Source organism: Oryzias latipes, chromosome 21, assembly GCF_002234675.1.
Source record: "Oryzias latipes chromosome 21, ASM223467v1".
Taxonomy (NCBI): domain Eukaryota; kingdom Metazoa; phylum Chordata; class Actinopteri; order Beloniformes; family Adrianichthyidae; genus Oryzias; species Oryzias latipes.
This window is the reverse complement of record NC_019879.2, coordinates 26,822,757-26,839,333: the sequence shown is the minus strand read 5'-3', so window position 1 is coordinate 26,839,333 and position 16,577 is coordinate 26,822,757. Positions and strand designations below refer to the sequence as shown.

At 40.4% G+C, this 16,577-nt stretch overlaps 1 protein-coding gene across 1 annotated transcript; it reads right to left on the bottom strand.

Annotated features, from left to right (window-relative positions):
- Positions 1-338: 338 nt before the first annotated feature.
- Positions 339-15,284, bottom strand: LOC101166837 (interferon alpha/beta receptor 1a). The gene is made up of 8 exons (XM_004082020.4): positions 15,074-15,284; positions 8,042-8,171; positions 7,239-7,429; positions 5,591-5,751; positions 5,122-5,275; positions 3,910-4,061; positions 3,643-3,812; positions 339-2,267 (listed from the first exon to the last, which is right to left on the bottom strand). The coding sequence occupies exons 1-8, from the start codon at positions 15,123-15,125 to the stop codon at positions 2,048-2,050; spliced, it is 1,230 nt and encodes a 409-aa protein (XP_004082068.1). The 5' UTR covers positions 15,126-15,284; the 3' UTR covers positions 339-2,047.
- Positions 15,285-16,577: the final 1,293 nt, after the last annotated feature.

Below are 16,577 nucleotides of genomic sequence, written 5' to 3'. Positions count from 1 at the left end.
GGATCCAAAATTCAGACAGACTCGTTGCGTACTGCTGAAAAACACAGCCGACAACTCCTTTGAACTGGTCAACACAGAGGATGAATCTAAAGTGATCAGGGATGTCAAACATCTTCGTAAGACACCCCTGGAGGTTGACTTTGACATCCCCGAGCCTTCATCGGCCAGCAGTGATCCAAACCATCATGAGGCAGTGGATGCTGGGACTGCTCCAACAGTTGAGATCCCACCAGAACGTGACCCCTCTGCATTTGTCATTATTACCAGGAAGGGCCAGGCTATCAAAAAGCCCATCAGATACAGAGACTTGGGTAAAAAAACAACATATACACGTTCTCATTTATTGACAAGATTTATTACAACGGTATTTGAAAAAGTATTTTTGTTTTAGTTTGACAACAGCGTGATTTGTTTATTATAGGAAAATGTAGTATAGTCAAAGTTCCTGAAATATTGCGAGACAGACACAGAGAGAGCAAGAGAAGGAGAAGAAAAGGAGGTGAGCTGGCTGGGAGATTGAAACAAATGTGTCAAATAACGCAAGATAAAACTGAACTAAAAGACTGTTGATTTGAACAACACAACACTAATGTTTCCCTCAATGTCGCCAACTCTGGCCCCCGGAAAACACCTAACTGTAGCCGCAGGGAGCTCCACGTGTCTAACTAGAGAAGAGCCAATGACCAGAGTTGACGGTTCAGCGGGTGTGTTGCTGAGGGGAGGGAGCATATTACACATAGATTTAATGAAATGGGAAAAACCTAAAAAAAAAACCCCACCAAACTCAAACTTTTCTTTTGTAAATGCGCATTAAAAAATTAATAGTTTCAATTAGGCTTCAACACTTGCAGGCCGGCTCAGTTTTTTTATTTTTTGATACAGAAACACTAGAATTTTTACAAAATTTAACAAAAAAGCTAAATAAGAATCACATAAAGTTTATAAAACATAAAAAGAGAAGAACCAGGTCCAAAAGACGATCACTAAACATGACACTTTTTTTTCGAAACGTGTTAAAATGACATGGGCTTTTCATGATCACTGAGAAAAAGAAAACATTTACAAAGCAGAAAAACACATTTAATTTCTGCACAGCAACGGACCCCTGCCCCTACATCTAAATATGTTTTTGTCTGTCAGGCCTGCTGAACAATAGGAGAACCACTCTAAAGTGGAGGAGTGCAGATAGTGCGATAAAGTTTAAGATGAGGGTGATGTGAGGAAGACTGCTGAAGCAGCCGTTAGAGCACAACTACGTTAATGGAACATTCACACCAAACTCGGAAATAGGTGTCCAAGCAGCCACTTCCTATGAAAAGTCTATGTAAACGTGAGTATATGACCATTTTGGGCATCCAATTTCAAAGTTCTTTCATTCATGTCTTGCGACGGAAGTTTGTAAGTACGTTTTCAGGCTCTACGTACAAAACATGCAGCCTTTGAACAAGCCTTCAAAATTAAACCAGTTGAACTTTGGCCAATCCGGGAATCAGACTTGGCAGTGACCTTCTCAAAACACGGAAATGCTAGTCGTTTGAAGCTTGATCAAGAAGGAGAAATTCATAATTTGTGCCTGGCTGGATTTATATGACAGCAAGACTTTCACATATTAGAATAGAAATGTGAAAGAGCGAGATTCTTGAGATTTGTACATCATGGAGCAGGTTCTTCTGATGCAAAAAGGCCGTGCTTGTTCAGCTTCAGGTCTTCGGACTGAACCATTTTCAGGTGGCACAGCTGCTGCTGGCGTCCTCATGGCTTCATGGAGCGGTTCACAAGAACTTGCAGATAAGTGAGTTTCTTATCAGGCCGAAGCTTCAGAGGCATGAAAACTGTAGATAAACGTGAAGTTCCTAAAGCTGCAGAAATCTAACGTGTATGCAGAAATTTAGACGTGACACAGACAGCTTTGAATGCTGTCTTTTTTCAGATTGGACTCTGGCCATAGCAGTGCATTCTGGGATTTTATTTACAGGAGGGAGCAAAGAGTTGCTTCTTATAGAGTATATGTCTCAGCCTTCTTCTTCTGTGTGGAACAGTTTTCTCCTCAGCTTTCACTGATGCCCTCGTCTGCATTGATGAAGCACGTGTGAAGCCCCGCCTCTATGTCCTTGAGTTCCACCGGCAGAAAGTCTACGGCGCTGTTGACACCGGCTGTGATGGCTGGAACACCGCTGAGCTGCAGGGTGCCGGATGTGCCGGCTGTGGAGTAAACTCCAGAGTCTGTGCTGCTGCTGCTGCTGTTGTTGCTGCTCTGACGGAGGACTCTGAAACACACAGAACCAGGTTCACTTACTTTTTCTTCACTCACATTCAAGACATTTTTGTACTTTTACTGCAGCCGAGGAAGATCTCATGAACACAAACCTCTGAAATTTTTTTTTAGAAGTCATCTTAAAAATTGTTACATCTTTTACTTTGACGGATTTAAGCTGCTCCTTTGTTTCACTTTGTGATTTGATTTTAGTTATTTTCTTACAGCTTTTAAGGAGATACTGATTTGGTTTATATATGCTTACAGCTACAGATGAGCATTATAATCAATTCCATTCCTATTGCACATCATTGTTTGGATCTCTAGCAGACGACTTTCCCACAGCTAATTGCGTTGCGGTCCCATCATGCCTTGCACTTTGTAAACAAGCCATTTGGGTAGTTTCTTCCCACCAGACACAAGATGTCTAATAGTCATCTACTGTACTGTCGATGTATAATGGACACCTCATCTACCATAGTGTTCTGAGAGAGATGTGCATATAGAGGTCTACAACACATCTTCCTGTAGACATTAGTCTTTTTTATACATTTACTAGATGTAAAACATAAAACAATTCCCAGTCAAACATGTTTCAATCATTGTGATTCTCTGAGCTCACTTTTTTTCTAATATATATGTGTAAAGGCAATTCTATACGTTAAGAACGTTACCTCTGAACAGTAAGTAGACACAGCAGAAGATAAGAAAATGTTTTTAAGCTCTTTCTAATAATAATAGAAATGAAACTTTTTACCATCATTTTATTCAGTTATGTGAAAAGTTAAACATCTAAACAGAAATATATTTGTTGGATTGCTGTTTTGATAATAGTTTTTTAACCATAGGTAAATCTCAACAGATATGTTTGCTACTTGGACGGTAGAGTCTTGTGATTACTAGTTGGACACGGTGGGGTAGTGGTTAGCTCTCTCACCCTACAGCAAGAAGAACCTGGTTTGAATCCTGGCTGGGGCCTTTCTATGTGAAGTTTGCATGTTTCTCCTCAACAGGCCTGCTTCCAATTACATGTTTCACATTGGTGTACACACACTAGGCTGTAGTTGTTGGTTTAAATCTTCTGAACTGATGGATGTAAGATTGCAGTATTTATATAATTAGTAAATTAAAAAAAATTAATAAAAAAATATATCTAAATATAAGATTAGATGACTACAGGTAAGTGTGTAGGACACTTCTATCTGCAGATAGCTTTCAGAACACTTTTAATAAATATGAATGAATGTTTTAAATGAATGTAATGAAGACTGAGGAGATAAATCTCAGTCTTTCAGATCTTTGTGATCATGTAATTGAACTGAGGCTAAGCTAAAAGACAACACTTTTCTTCTTTTTTTTAAAAACAAATATGTAATACTTTAAGTGACCTGCTATCTGGGTTCAGGCCTAAAGGGGGCGCTGCTGACTCCTTAAGCAGACTGAGCGTTTCCAGCACTGAGGACTTCGGGCAGACTGTCATGTTGTCACACAGCCGTTCCGACTCAATACTCATGGTGATGAGCTGGGGACTTCTCCCTCCGGTCGAGTCGCGGCGAGACTGAGGAAGAAGAAAAAAAGCAGAACTTTGTTTTCTTTGTTTTTCGGATAAATCACATCCTCCTGAAAACAGGAGGAGCTGGTGGGGGCGGGAGTACCTCTATGAGGAAGGAGGGCAACTCCGGGTGAAACACCGACTTCCAAAATCGGCTGCATCTGAAGGAGCCGACGGCCAAAAGCACCACGAGAGGGACGACGATGACCAGGAAAGCCATGAAGATTAGCAAGATCTGCCAGCAAGGAGCATGTCCTGACACACACACAACCACACAAACACGGTCATTAATTTCAACCTCTTCTAACTGTAGGTGGCTCACATGCGCTAGTATATAGTAGTAAAATAAAATCTTTAGTGTAAACAACAATAACCTGCGTTCAGCACGCTGTAGAACGCTCTGAACGTTGCTTTACATTACTACATGTTCAATTCTCTTCATCTTTGATGAGATTCAGCACGACATGATCTTCATCACCCAATAAAGCAAAACAGTTCACTTTGCAACAGGACATTTTATTTGTGATTTTCACTAAAAAAATAAAGAGAAATTTCCATATTCTGTCCATTTTTAATAAAAAAAAAACACGAGAAAAATCACATAAAACAGTTTCCCCTTTTCACTCATTCTTAAACTAGATCGTTTAATTTATTTTTCTTTCTTCAAGTTTTTTGCCACAAACTCAGACCTGGAGTAAACCTTATAACGCAAGACTGAGTTCTTCAGATCAAATGGATCTCCTAATGAACTCCTGCTGCTCTGCAGAAACTATGTCCTAGAAAATGACAGGTTTTAGATTTTGGCTAAAAACAGCATAAACATAATAAAAAAAGACCACTGGAAATGTTTTGACAATAGATGTTTGGAGTGGATTTTAAGTGACCCGTGTTTCCAATTTCAAGGGGCATTTTAACCACCATTGTCCTGAAGTAGCTATAAGTTCTTCGCTGAAGAACAAAGTTGTGACTGGACGAGGGCGTGCGGAGGAGCAAGGCTGCTGTCACTCAGCTGATCCAAGCACAAACAGTGGAAAGATTGAATTACATTGTTATATTTTTCTTTTCAATAATCATAATGAAAAGTAGCAAAAATCAAAAATGATCTTTAAGATTGGATGTAAAAAGGGACTTTTTCATCACAGAATGATCAACCTAATGCAACAAGGCATCTGCTTTGAGTATAATCTTTCCAAAATGTTCATATTTTGTGCAAATTTTGGGCATTTCTGACAGCGAGCTTTTCTGCGATGGAAAGACGGGTTTCAGGAAGCTTTCAGTGAATTAAAACAGAGGAGGAGTTGGATGAAGGTCTCACCGTCATTCTTCATGCAGAGCGGCGAGGTGAAGCTGCTGGAACGGTTGTAGTATTTGGTGTATGACTGGACCCTGACACAGTACCAGGTCAGAGGCTTCAGGCCAGATAAAGCCACCACATTTGAGTTGGTGGAGATGGTTTCCATGATCAAAGCCTGAGGGACATTTTTTAAGTTAGTTTTAGTAAAAATCTTCACGTGAACCACACACACAGACTTCCTGCTTGCTTCTTCTAACCACAGGTGACTCACAATTGCCAGCACAAAAGCACAACAATCTGTGGCACAGACAGGAAACACGCGACTCTTTGCTGCACGAGTTCAAACCAACAAACATGCAAGTGAAGGTTCATGCAGCTGTCGGTAAAAAAGAGGAAGTAGAATGAAAACAGCAACCTGCAGAGTTTCTGCACAAAGATCTAAAAAAAAAACCCATCTTTTTGTGCATTTATGTCAACATGTGTTCCAAACCTCCTCATCTTCATGCCGTTCCCAGTAACAAATGTTGTAGGACAAGTCCGCCATATAATCTTTCATGGAGCTGTTGGTGCTGGTCAAGGGGTCAACAATGGAAACCTCCAGGCTATATCCAGCAAGGGTCAGTTTCACGGAGGAGGGAGGGCCAATTCCAGCTGGAGAGACAAATACAAGATAAGACTTCTGGGCGGGCAACGGGCAAGGAAATATTAAAGTCATCAAATGAATTAACTTTTCTAAACTTGTTCATCTGTTTTTTTCAGAGCTTTCTGTTTTACGTAGCTCAGCTGTTACAGCGTCCAGATTCCAGGCGATAGTCTTTTTGTTCTTGGGGAAGACAGCTGACCCCACATATCTCCTGATCGTAAATAGGATCAGCTAGTCATTTTGGATAAAAAAGGTTGGTTAAATGTCCTCAGTTTCTCCTTTCCGATGCCTGAAAGGACTTTAAATTGCCCTCAAAGGTTCTAAAGACATTCCACACCTGCCCCATTGAGAGCATCGAGCTCCCTGACCTGGAGATCGTCTACAGCATGAGGTGTCAAACTCCAAGCATCGAGGGACAGCCTCCTGTGGTTGTTTTTTTACAGAAACTCTGCCTTATCTAATGCCGATTACCTGGATCATGTGTTTTTAGATAATAAGGAGCTTTCATGGCAGGTTGATTGGAAAACATGTAGGATACTGGCCCTGCATGGCCTGGAGTTTGACACCCTTAACTTACAGCATTGACGCTGCACCAAAGTAAAGACTACAGTGAAGTAGCTCAGTATAGTCTTTACTTCAATATGGTCTATACTGAGCTCCTTCAGTTTAGTCTTTACTGAAGAGGCTCTAGACTCTTCTCTCTGTTGAGCGCAGGGAAACGTTTCAAATAGGATGAGGAGTTCTTTCCCGCAGGCCATTCTGGCCTTCAACCAGAACACATACTACCTGTTCTTTCTGGACTCACCCGCCACACAGCATACTGTTCTACCTCAGCTGATTCTAAACAGGAAACTGCAGTACTCTACACCATCTCTGCACAGTATTGTTACTTTATACACTCTCATATGCTTTGTGACCTTGTTGCTGTATATGCTGTATAGCAGTTTATATTGTCCTATATTTATGACATTTCTTAGTTATATACTTAGTTACTTTTTTTTCTTTTTATACCTACCGGTAATGTTTTTATACTTGGGTCTTACACTTTGTTGGACAGTCGTGCAATACGCTTACATTATATATTGTACTGAATACATATACAACAATTATCATTGTTTGCAGTAAACTTCTCAACCACTTTTCCCATGCAATCAGTTAAGGCCTTGGTCACAACTGCCTTTGTGGGTGGACACGGGCTGCCGATTGTTTAAATAAAGCGTTCTACTTCTCCGTGTCACTGAAACCCAACAGACGGACCATTGGAAATCAACCTTTTTCGCTGAACGCTCTTCTAGAGTGGAAATACGGGACATTGCTTCACCTTCAGAAGCACACAATACTGGTAAAGTGTTGAAGTAACACTTAACCAGTATTGTTTGCTTCTGAAGTTGAAACAATTTCTGCATCGTCTCATTTCTCAAAAGCTTTGTCTCCTGTTTCAGTGGTTTGTGGCGCTCTGAAGGCTTCATGTATGCTGCAATTAAACAACTCTTACTGTCTTTATCAGGACAGAACTCCTTAAATGCCCAAGCAGAGTGATTGCCGTTGACACTGGCTCGCACCCGGAGTTTGTAAATGCTGAAATAATACAAGTCGAAGCTTGTGAGTTCACAGGAGTGCTCCGGTGACTCTTTACATGCCGGTTTCCAAACCGGGGGCTTCTTTTTGATTGTCAGCATGTACTTCCTGTGGGGGAAACCAGAGAAACACAAATTAAGTCTATGGGATTTTCATACTAATGGAAACTTGGTGTAAAGGTCAATGCATTTTGGATTAGGCTGCAGACACATGTAGACAGACGAATGGCTGCCAAGAAGAGTAAAAGTAAAGTTGTGCTTTTATTTATGTTTGACTTAATTTTGTTGTAAGACATTTTCAACGGGTGACATCACACTCACTCGCTCCAGTTCTTATATACAGTCTATAGTTGCAACATAGAAACATAGTGGAACAACAAAATCCACAGAAACAACAGTGCCCTCTACAACGGCCATGAGGGATCCGTCTGAAAATACAAAAGAATGAGGCCAATTTATTTGCAGAGCATCTTATGTGCTCACAGCTAATTCAAAGAGCTTTGCAGAAATGCAAAAGCTTTGAGAACAAACACAAAAATTAAATGGCAAAAGATTATAAATACACTGAAATGCAATAAATCTACAAGTAAAATCTACAACAGTCGAGGAACCTCTGAGTCAAAAGAAACAACCCTCATTTATGATCTGAAATCCCAAATGTCAAAAGATGAAGGATGTTACCGCGTGGTTTCTGGTGTGTCTGTGCACATGTGTCACTTACGAGATAAACTCTGTGGTGAAGGTGACCTGGTTGGGCAAGGCAGCGCTCTGCTTGTAGTTCCACCTTAAAGTGTAATTAGTGTTGATGGCCACCATAGTCAGGTCTTGTGGGGGGGGCAGCGCTGTCGCCACTGCAGGAAAACAAACAAACACACAAAAGAACATCAACCCTGGGACTCAAAGACACGTTTCTTTGTGAGGAAGACGAGGGAAACAAAATGAAAGAATACGGTGAAAAGCATCTGCCGCCTTTTGACAGGAAGAACAGCAACAAAGGTGAAACAGTGGGAGGCCATCCAACTATTCAAACTGCTACAATTAACAGGAAGACTGGGAAAGAAAATAAATGAGAAACATGAGGCAAATTCAACTACAAAAGAGGAAAACAACATAAAAATGAAATGAAGAAAGCGAAACTTCAAACCAAGAAAATCCATGGGAAAAATACAGAAAAGCAGGTTTGTGTGAAGTGAAGAAGAAAAGACAAAGTAAGAGTTTAGTTTGTTTACATGACATCCCAACTTGAAAAAAATACTATGTCGAGTTCAAATACACCCCCCAAAAAGTAAAGAAAGTAATAAGTGTTTGTCATGAAACAGTTCTGTGTTATAGGTGAGAAAAATGTATTCTACAAATACACTGACAGTTTGTCACCTTAATGATCGGTTCATTTGAACCGTTAAAGACAGGAGATCAAGAAATCCACTTGAAAGAAGTTCTATAAATGTTATTTGCATTTCATTGAGGGAAAATAGGTATTTGAACCCCTAGTAACCATTAAGGCCCGTACACACCGGGACGAATATTCGCCAGGCGTTATTCGCCAGCGTTTTTCGCCACGTTTTTTGTGTTCACACCCAGGCGATTTTCGCTGACGATGAGTGGAGTGAACATGCAATTTCATTCCCTGACATTAGATGGCGCTTAATGTAAAACAGAAATACTCCTGTACACAAGGTGGCGCTGCGCAACTTTACGCTTCTTAAAGTCGCTTTTCACTCAGAAGAAGAGAGCAAGTATTTACATGCTTGTCAGAATCAAACAAAGAAAACATGAATATTTCAAGCACCAGTAGCTCCAACTGGTGCTTGGTTCGGGGATATTTTAGAATGTCCGTCATTATTGCTTCGCGGCTGTGTAGACGCTACTTGGCGTCTATTTTCTTCGCTGGTATGTGTGCTCAGCAAGGCAGTTTTGTGTTTGAGCGCCCCCAAGTTGTGTTTTACTGTAACTTCAGAAGCTCCAGACACGTGAGCAAAAGCGCCATTCTCATTGGTCGAGTAGATTTCGACGCGACGCGTCGAAAAAAAAAACGAACCCGAGGCTTTTTTTTTTTTTTGACGCTTTAACGCGTGGCGTTTTTTCGCGTCGGTGTGCACACTCTCATTGGTGCCCTTTGTTTAGTCACGAGGCGTTAAACGTCGGCGAAAATCGCTGGCGAAATTCGTCCCGGTGTGAACAGGCCTTAACCATTAAATTGAACTGAAGACAGCTGCTTTAACTAATCACCTGTAGAAGAGACACCTGTCCACAGAATCTGTCCATCAGTCAGACTCCAAACTCTCCATCATGGGAAAGACTAAAGAGCTTTCAGTGGATTTAAGGGAGAAGCTTGTAAACCTGCACAAGACCGGAATAGACTACAAAACCATCAGCAAGAAGCTGAGGGTTACCATGACAACTGTTGGTGCAACATGATTATAAATCCACCTATAGATATGGGGCTCCAAACCAGATCTCACCTGGTGGGGTTTCCATGATCATGAGAACAGTGAGTCATTGGCCTAAAACGCAGGAGCTGAAGCAGTCACCTTGAAAACCGTAGTGTTTTTACCGTAACCCTTAAGAAGACACATGTGTAGGCCCACCTGATGTTTGTCGATGAACACCTTCATGATTTGGGTAATTAGGAAGGAGGTACTGTGGTCAGATGAGACCAAAGTGGAGCTCTATGGCTTCAACCTGCCGTGTTTGGAGGAAGAGAAAAGCTGCCAATGTGTTAAGGCTGTAGCCATATCTTTTATTTTGCATTTCCATCAAAATGGGACCTCTGTCTTTTTGTGGATCTTTGTCTGTCTGTCTGATTGATTCCAGGTGTGGTGCTGGAAGGCTCTGGCTCCCATTGGACCCATGCCGATGGAGGCAGCCTTTAAAAGAACTGTGTGGACCTCCGGCCTGTGAGAAGGGAGCTTTGGGGGCGGCCGTGGTGCAGCGGTAGGGCGGTCGACCCATGATCGTAAGTTTGCAAGTTCGACTTCCGCCTTGCACGCCCATGAGTCAAAGTGTCCTTGGGCAAGGCACGGAACCCCACCTTGCCTCTGGTGGTAGGCGGGCGCCTGTGTTTGGCAGCAGAGACGCCATCAGTGTGTGAATGTGTGGGTGAATGGGTCTGTGACTGTAAAGCACTTTGTCCATTTGCCATTTATATGCCATTTACCACTTACTTACGCTCTTCTCCACTTGTTTTATAGTTTGTGATGTTTTGTGTCCAGGCCCACTTTGTGTAGTCTTTTGTTTAGTGTGGTTGTGTTTAAGTGAAGCTGTAGTGGTGAACTGTCATTTTCTTATACAGATGCTTTCCTCCTGTTAATGTTAGTCTAGACAGGTTAGTGTTTTGTCATTATTTTCCATTTTCTTTCATTCACAGGTAAGATTTCAGATTTGAGTTATGTGTGGATTTGTTTGTTATTTTGGCCTTGGTTCACCCTGAAAGCCTTTTTGCTTCACCTTTTAAGTTTTTATGGATTGTTAATTATCAATTTGTTAATAAATTTGTTATTTTTCATGGTGACAATCTTGTTGGTTTCTGTTGAAGTGAGAGCAAAAACATTTATTTTATTTTATGCTCCTCTGGGCCCCTAGACATTCAAAGGGGTATAACACAATGACCTATCCCCACTGTCAAGCAAAGAGTTGGAAACATTATGCTAGGGGGGGGGGGGGGGGTCTACTACTGCAGTCAGTGGATGGGAGGAAAGGCGGAGCCATGTGCTGTCAAATGGTGAACTGATGCCGGCCAGGATTAGCATACAGCAGATCTAGGGTTTTGTTTTCACAGGTGGGACAGTCCACATACTGTGTCCATTCAGAAAGAGTCCCATCCAAGTCAACATGGTTGAAGTGATTACTCTATATTCATTTGGTTGTCGATTCTCCAGCAGGGAGATAGTGTTGCTGATGATGTCAGCAGCTGCGTCTGCATCAGCTGATGGGGGAATGTAAACGGTGACCACAATGGCGGATGTAAAGTCCCTGGGCAGATAATAAGGAAGCAGTCCGGAGTTCATCGTTCGGGCTACAGAGACGCTTTTGGCACAGACAGGTCCTGGATTGCACCATCGCTCGTTCACATACAATATTATCCCACCTCCTTACTTCTCCCCCCCTCCTTTTTTTTAAGAAGTCGTTTGTAAAGAAGAGGAAGCAAAATTCCTCCTGATGTGCAAAAACCTGCTCAACAACTATAGAAGAATCTCTGTGCTGCTTATAAGGGTTTTCCACAGAGTACCGAGTCTTTCTGGCAAGAGGCTTCAAATACAAATTTCCATCAATAAAATGCAGATTAATGTATATCAATTCTTTGGAGTCAATTTCTAGAGTTGTTTTTTTTTTAAATCTCTCATTGTTCAATTCAGATGACTGACTGTGCAGCAAGGAATCAAAGTCTTATTTCCTCCACCGTACATCTGTGCTCATCAAGTTTGGTAATAAAACTAAATTTACATGAAAATAAAATAGAAAGCAGAAACTTGTAGTCATTGTGTCTAATTGTGAACGTTGATCAGTTCCTCTTTTGAGAAGCAAACCGGCTGTTCAACACAAAAATACTTAAGACAAAAAGAAAAACCTTGCGGGTTTGCAGAGTAAAGACATGTGAAGGAAAAAAAAGGTTATTTTAAGAAAAGAGGAAGTAAGAACTCAAGGTGCGTTTGTCCCGAATGCCTGCAGGTGTGTACGGTAAGAGTCCTGCTCAGGAGGTTATGAAACATGTTTCTCTGTGACTCAGTTTCTGAGGAATGCGGTCCTGAACTTCCAAAGTTATAACCTTTATAATGATTTTTGAATGCTCCTCTGAAGAGATAAAGTTGTCCTGAAAACTTAGGACCAACGCACATGATTTAACCAGCAGGGGTTCTTGTTTGTAACACCTGAAGCAAATGTTCTGCACCTTCAACCGACAACCAGCTTCCTGGTCTTCATCGCCCCGACCACCAGCAGCCTGACGGCTTTAACAAGCCAGTTTCTGCTTTGTTGAAGTTTCTAGAGAACCAAGGGACAACAAAGTCCGCTAGGCTGTCATGAGTGCGATGACAAGAAGATACACTGGCCCGTATCATGATGCCTCCACCGACTGACCAAAGCCAGTCAGATGTTGTAACTCTTGTGAGGAAAGCTTTTGACTTTTATCAAAGTCTGAGATATTTATAGGCGACACACCCGATGCCATCCTGTCAGGTTTATCTTTAGACAGCAGCTGTTAACAGGATTTTACTGCTTCAAAGTCAGAAACTGTACAAACTTGTAATGTGGAGTTTCAGTGTAACTCTGAGGTGGAAAATTAGCTCCAGCCCTGAAACTGTGAATGGATGACTCAGTTTGTGCTCCTGCAGGACTGCTGAGAGGAAAAAAAGGTGGAAGGTGGAAAAAAAAAAAAAAGATCAGCTTCTAGTTTTCTCAATGTCTGCCAACCAATAAGTGAAATCTGGAAAAAAAAAACACAAACACAATAAGTGTAACCTGGTGTCTATCATTTCACATGTGTTCAGCCCAACAGGACCAGGAATGACACTGAGTAGTTAGGGATATGAAAGATCATAAAAGGCTTTTTTCATTGAGTTTATTGCATTCAAGACTCAGAATGACCGTTCCACATTTTAGCCACAACTTTAGCTGATCAAGAATAAAGCTTTACTTATGGCCGCATGGATTTAGAAACTTATGAGCGAACAGTCACTTAAAAGTAATAATAATAATAATAATAAAAGCATGTTTAGAAGATCATCTGGCTCTTTGTGTAGAACAGAACTCGCCATTTCTTCTTCTGTTGCCTGTTTCGGTATTTTAGATAGCTCTGCGCATGTCGAAAAGATTTATTCTGATGGCAAGCGCGGCGTATTATGTAAACGTTTGATATAACTGGATCAAGTTTTTCATGGCCCATGGAATCTGATCCTTGATCTGATCAAAGACATTTGGAATCTGTGACCACAGCTATTGATCCCCTCCATAGTCTGGTTAAGCTACAAATGTTCAGAACTGAAGAGGCTGGCTGTTCATGGAGGGATGCGTCCAAGTAGATCAATAGAAAGTCTAATGCAGGAGAACCACGTGGCAGGAGAATAAAGACGACTGCGGGCTTCAGTGGACCATCAACATCCAGAAAGAGTGGAATGAGGAGGAGGAACCACTTCAAAACCCAGATGGACTAAAACTATCGGCTCCTTGGGTCAAACCACTTCTGAGCCTGGTCCAAACGGAGGAAACCTCTCAACTGGGCCAAGGAGAAGAAGGGCTGGACTGTTGGCCAGTGGTCCAAGGTCCTGTTTTCTGATCAAAGTCTTTCATTTGGGAATCAAGGTCCAATGGTTTGGCGAAAATGTGTGGGAGGAGCAGAACCCAAGCTGCTGGAGGTCCGGACTGAAATCTGCACAGTCTGTCATAATTTGGTGTCCAGTGTCTAGAGCTGGTGTTGGTAAACTCTGCTTTCTTCTATCCAAGATGACTGCAACAGTCTAGGAGAATGTTCTAGAGGATTCTGATTCTCTGCTGGATGAAGATGCAGATGTCATCTTCCAGCTGGACCGGGCCCCCGGCCCAGACCACTGAAGTATTGAAGATGGACTAATCACTTTGATATGTATACTTTATTTGGAATGATTTGAGGGGATCATAATCTGTCCCCATTTTTTTTTTTAAACTGAGAAGTAAACAATGTTTTCACCACAGTATTTACATGTTCTGGTTTTATGAGGTAAAATCAAACAAACTGGATATGAATGAAACAGTGGGGCCTGAATCTACAGTCTACAAAAGAGATTTTTTTAGAGTGAGTGAAATGAAAACATGTTTCCACGATATTTTAAATTTGTGAAAAAGGTTTCCTTTAACCTCTTCAATCTTGATGGGACTGACTTCTGAAAAAACATCCGAGTCCACATTTTTATTTATACTAAAACTACCTAAATACCACCTATCCTGTTACTAAACTCCAGTTAACACTGGATTTGTTAATAAGTGAAATAAATATATATATTTATTTCACTTATTAACAAATCCAGTGTTAAAGGAAATAAATATGTATATTTATTTAATTATTAATAAATCCAGTGTTAAAGGAAATACATATGTATATTTATTTAATTATTAATAAATCCAGTGTTAAAGGAAATAAATATATATTTTAAACAAACGGTTCGTTTTTAAACCCAAGTCGAGGTTTTCCAGAAAAACAACAATAATAACAATGTTGAACCTTTCCTGCGCGGGACTTCTCGATTTAAACTAAAAGTAGTTTCTGCATTTTCTGAATCTCAAAGAGTATATAAATGTGGTAATATGGTTGTAATAAAGATTACTAGTAGTAAAGATTATTAGTAATAAAGAGAATAGATAAACCTTGACACCGATCTTTAATGTTTTTGTCCTGAAGGGAAAACGAAGCGTCATGATCGTCGAACAAATTCTTTGTTTCTGTTTCGCTCTTTCGGCTCCTTACCGATCCCATCTCTCCATTTCTTTTTTAATCAAATTACTCCTTAAATTAAAGTTTAAATGGGTTTAGAATCGTTTTAAAAACAAACACGATCCTTAGGACTCGAGATTGAAAAAGTTTGTTGTTGTAAATGCAATGTGGCGCCGCTCGGACTAGTTAGTAGTTAGAATGTCATTAAAATGTGTAATTAAAAAGGAGCGAGCTCGAAATCAACAAAACACCAGATTATGATTCATCACGATTGGAATAAAAATGTAAAGTTTAAAGTTATATAAGAAGAGCAGAAGAAAGTGAAAGTATGACAGGACTAGTACTACTGACCAGCGCTGCTGCGGCACCACGACAGAAGGCAGACCAGGAAAACGGCGATCATGACGGACTCCTTTGCGGGGATCGACGCGCTAAAGCTCAACAAACTGCCCGTCCGGAGGTTCTCATCCTCCTGCTGAATTCGGCGTCGGCTCGGTTCCTCTGACTGTTGGTGTCGCCTCGAAATGCTGAAGGGAACTCAACTTCTTCTGTTTGTTTTTACACTTGGTGCAAAATGATCGATCGCGCGTTACTGCCCCCTACTGGATAGAACTGAACCTGCGCCCAAATCCAAATCAGATTTTTTTTAATCTGCTTTTTTAATCGCGTTTTTACGAAGAATATTACTCTTTAAAATAAAATATATTTACATTTATCTTTATTTTAAAAAAAACACAATTTTTAGAATCATGTTTTTTCATTGGAGTATCTGAAATGAAGTGGTTCAAACTCCTTCTAGCCCAAATTTTGTTTTTATTCTTCTTTTCTGTTTTTTATTATTTTTTTCTTTGAAATTTTCCCAAATAATTTTGTTTTTTTTATACTAAGTTTTATCTTTAGTTGTCTTCAAATGAGTTGTCAGAAGACAGTAACGTAACACCCCCTTTAAGCTTCCACTCCAAGCATCTTTTAATCTTTCAAAGCGTTCCCAGTGTTTGTTTGTTTTTTTTTAGGAATAATGATTATGTCTTTTCTAGCCAAAATAAAAAAAAAAACAATGTAATTTTCTAGGACGTTGTTTCTGCAGAGTGGCAGTTGTTCAGTAGCTCATATCCCTTTCATTTTCCCTTTCCCTTTCCTTCTCACTTTGCCATTTACTGAGTTTCAGAGTATGGAGCTTGTGGCCCGCCCAGCATATTTTCTACAACACAAATACGCTCTTTTTCAAACAGCCTTTTTTTTTTGTCTGCTACTGATTCACTATGAGTTGAACATAAATAACTCAGGATTGCCTAATTTTCTTTACATAAATCCTCCATCATCAGAAAAATTGCACACGAACATGTTAAAAACACCAAATACAAGCTTTTCATAGGAAAAGTTCTTTAAGAGAGATTCTAAGAGAGATTTAAGAGAGATTCTATCAAACTCAGTGAATCTACATGTTTTATGTTTAATAAACTCAAAAGGTAAGATCTTCAGTTTTTATACTAGAAGTAAAGGCCATCTGTGGGAGTCTGACCTTTAACCCTCTTGCTTAAATTCTCTTCTCCCTGTCGCAGTGGAGTAGACGTGTTACATAAAATCAAGACAGAAAAGTTGTTTTAAATCCTGTTTTGACATTTGTAGAGTCAATGTGGTTTGTTTTTATACCTGCATGGAGCAAAACCGCTGTTGTGTCCAATTTTGTGCCAACACCTGCTCAATGAAGAAACTAAATTTTCACTGGCTTTTCAACAAGAGATTAGGAGCTTAAGACATTTCTGACATAGTCTGACTCATTCACAGAATGCTCTTCTACCAGCCTGAGTGCTGATTCACTTTGTTTGAATTGAATCCTCGTTGTTAAGTAAAA

Excerpts from the sequence above, each read along its gene's own strand:
- LOC101166837 (XM_004082020.4), bottom strand. The coding sequence starts at position 15,125 with ATGATCGCCGTTTTCCTGGTCTGCCTTCTGTCGTGGTGCCGCAGCAGC. Across the intron at positions 5,276-5,590 it reads AACGGCATGAAGATGAGGAG|GCTTTGATCATGGAAACCAT; the intron begins GTTTGGAACACA and ends AATGTCCCTCAG. Across the intron at positions 4,062-5,121 it reads GCTCTGCATGAAGAATGACG|GACATGCTCCTTGCTGGCAG; the intron begins GTGAGACCTTCA and ends TGTGTGTGTCAG.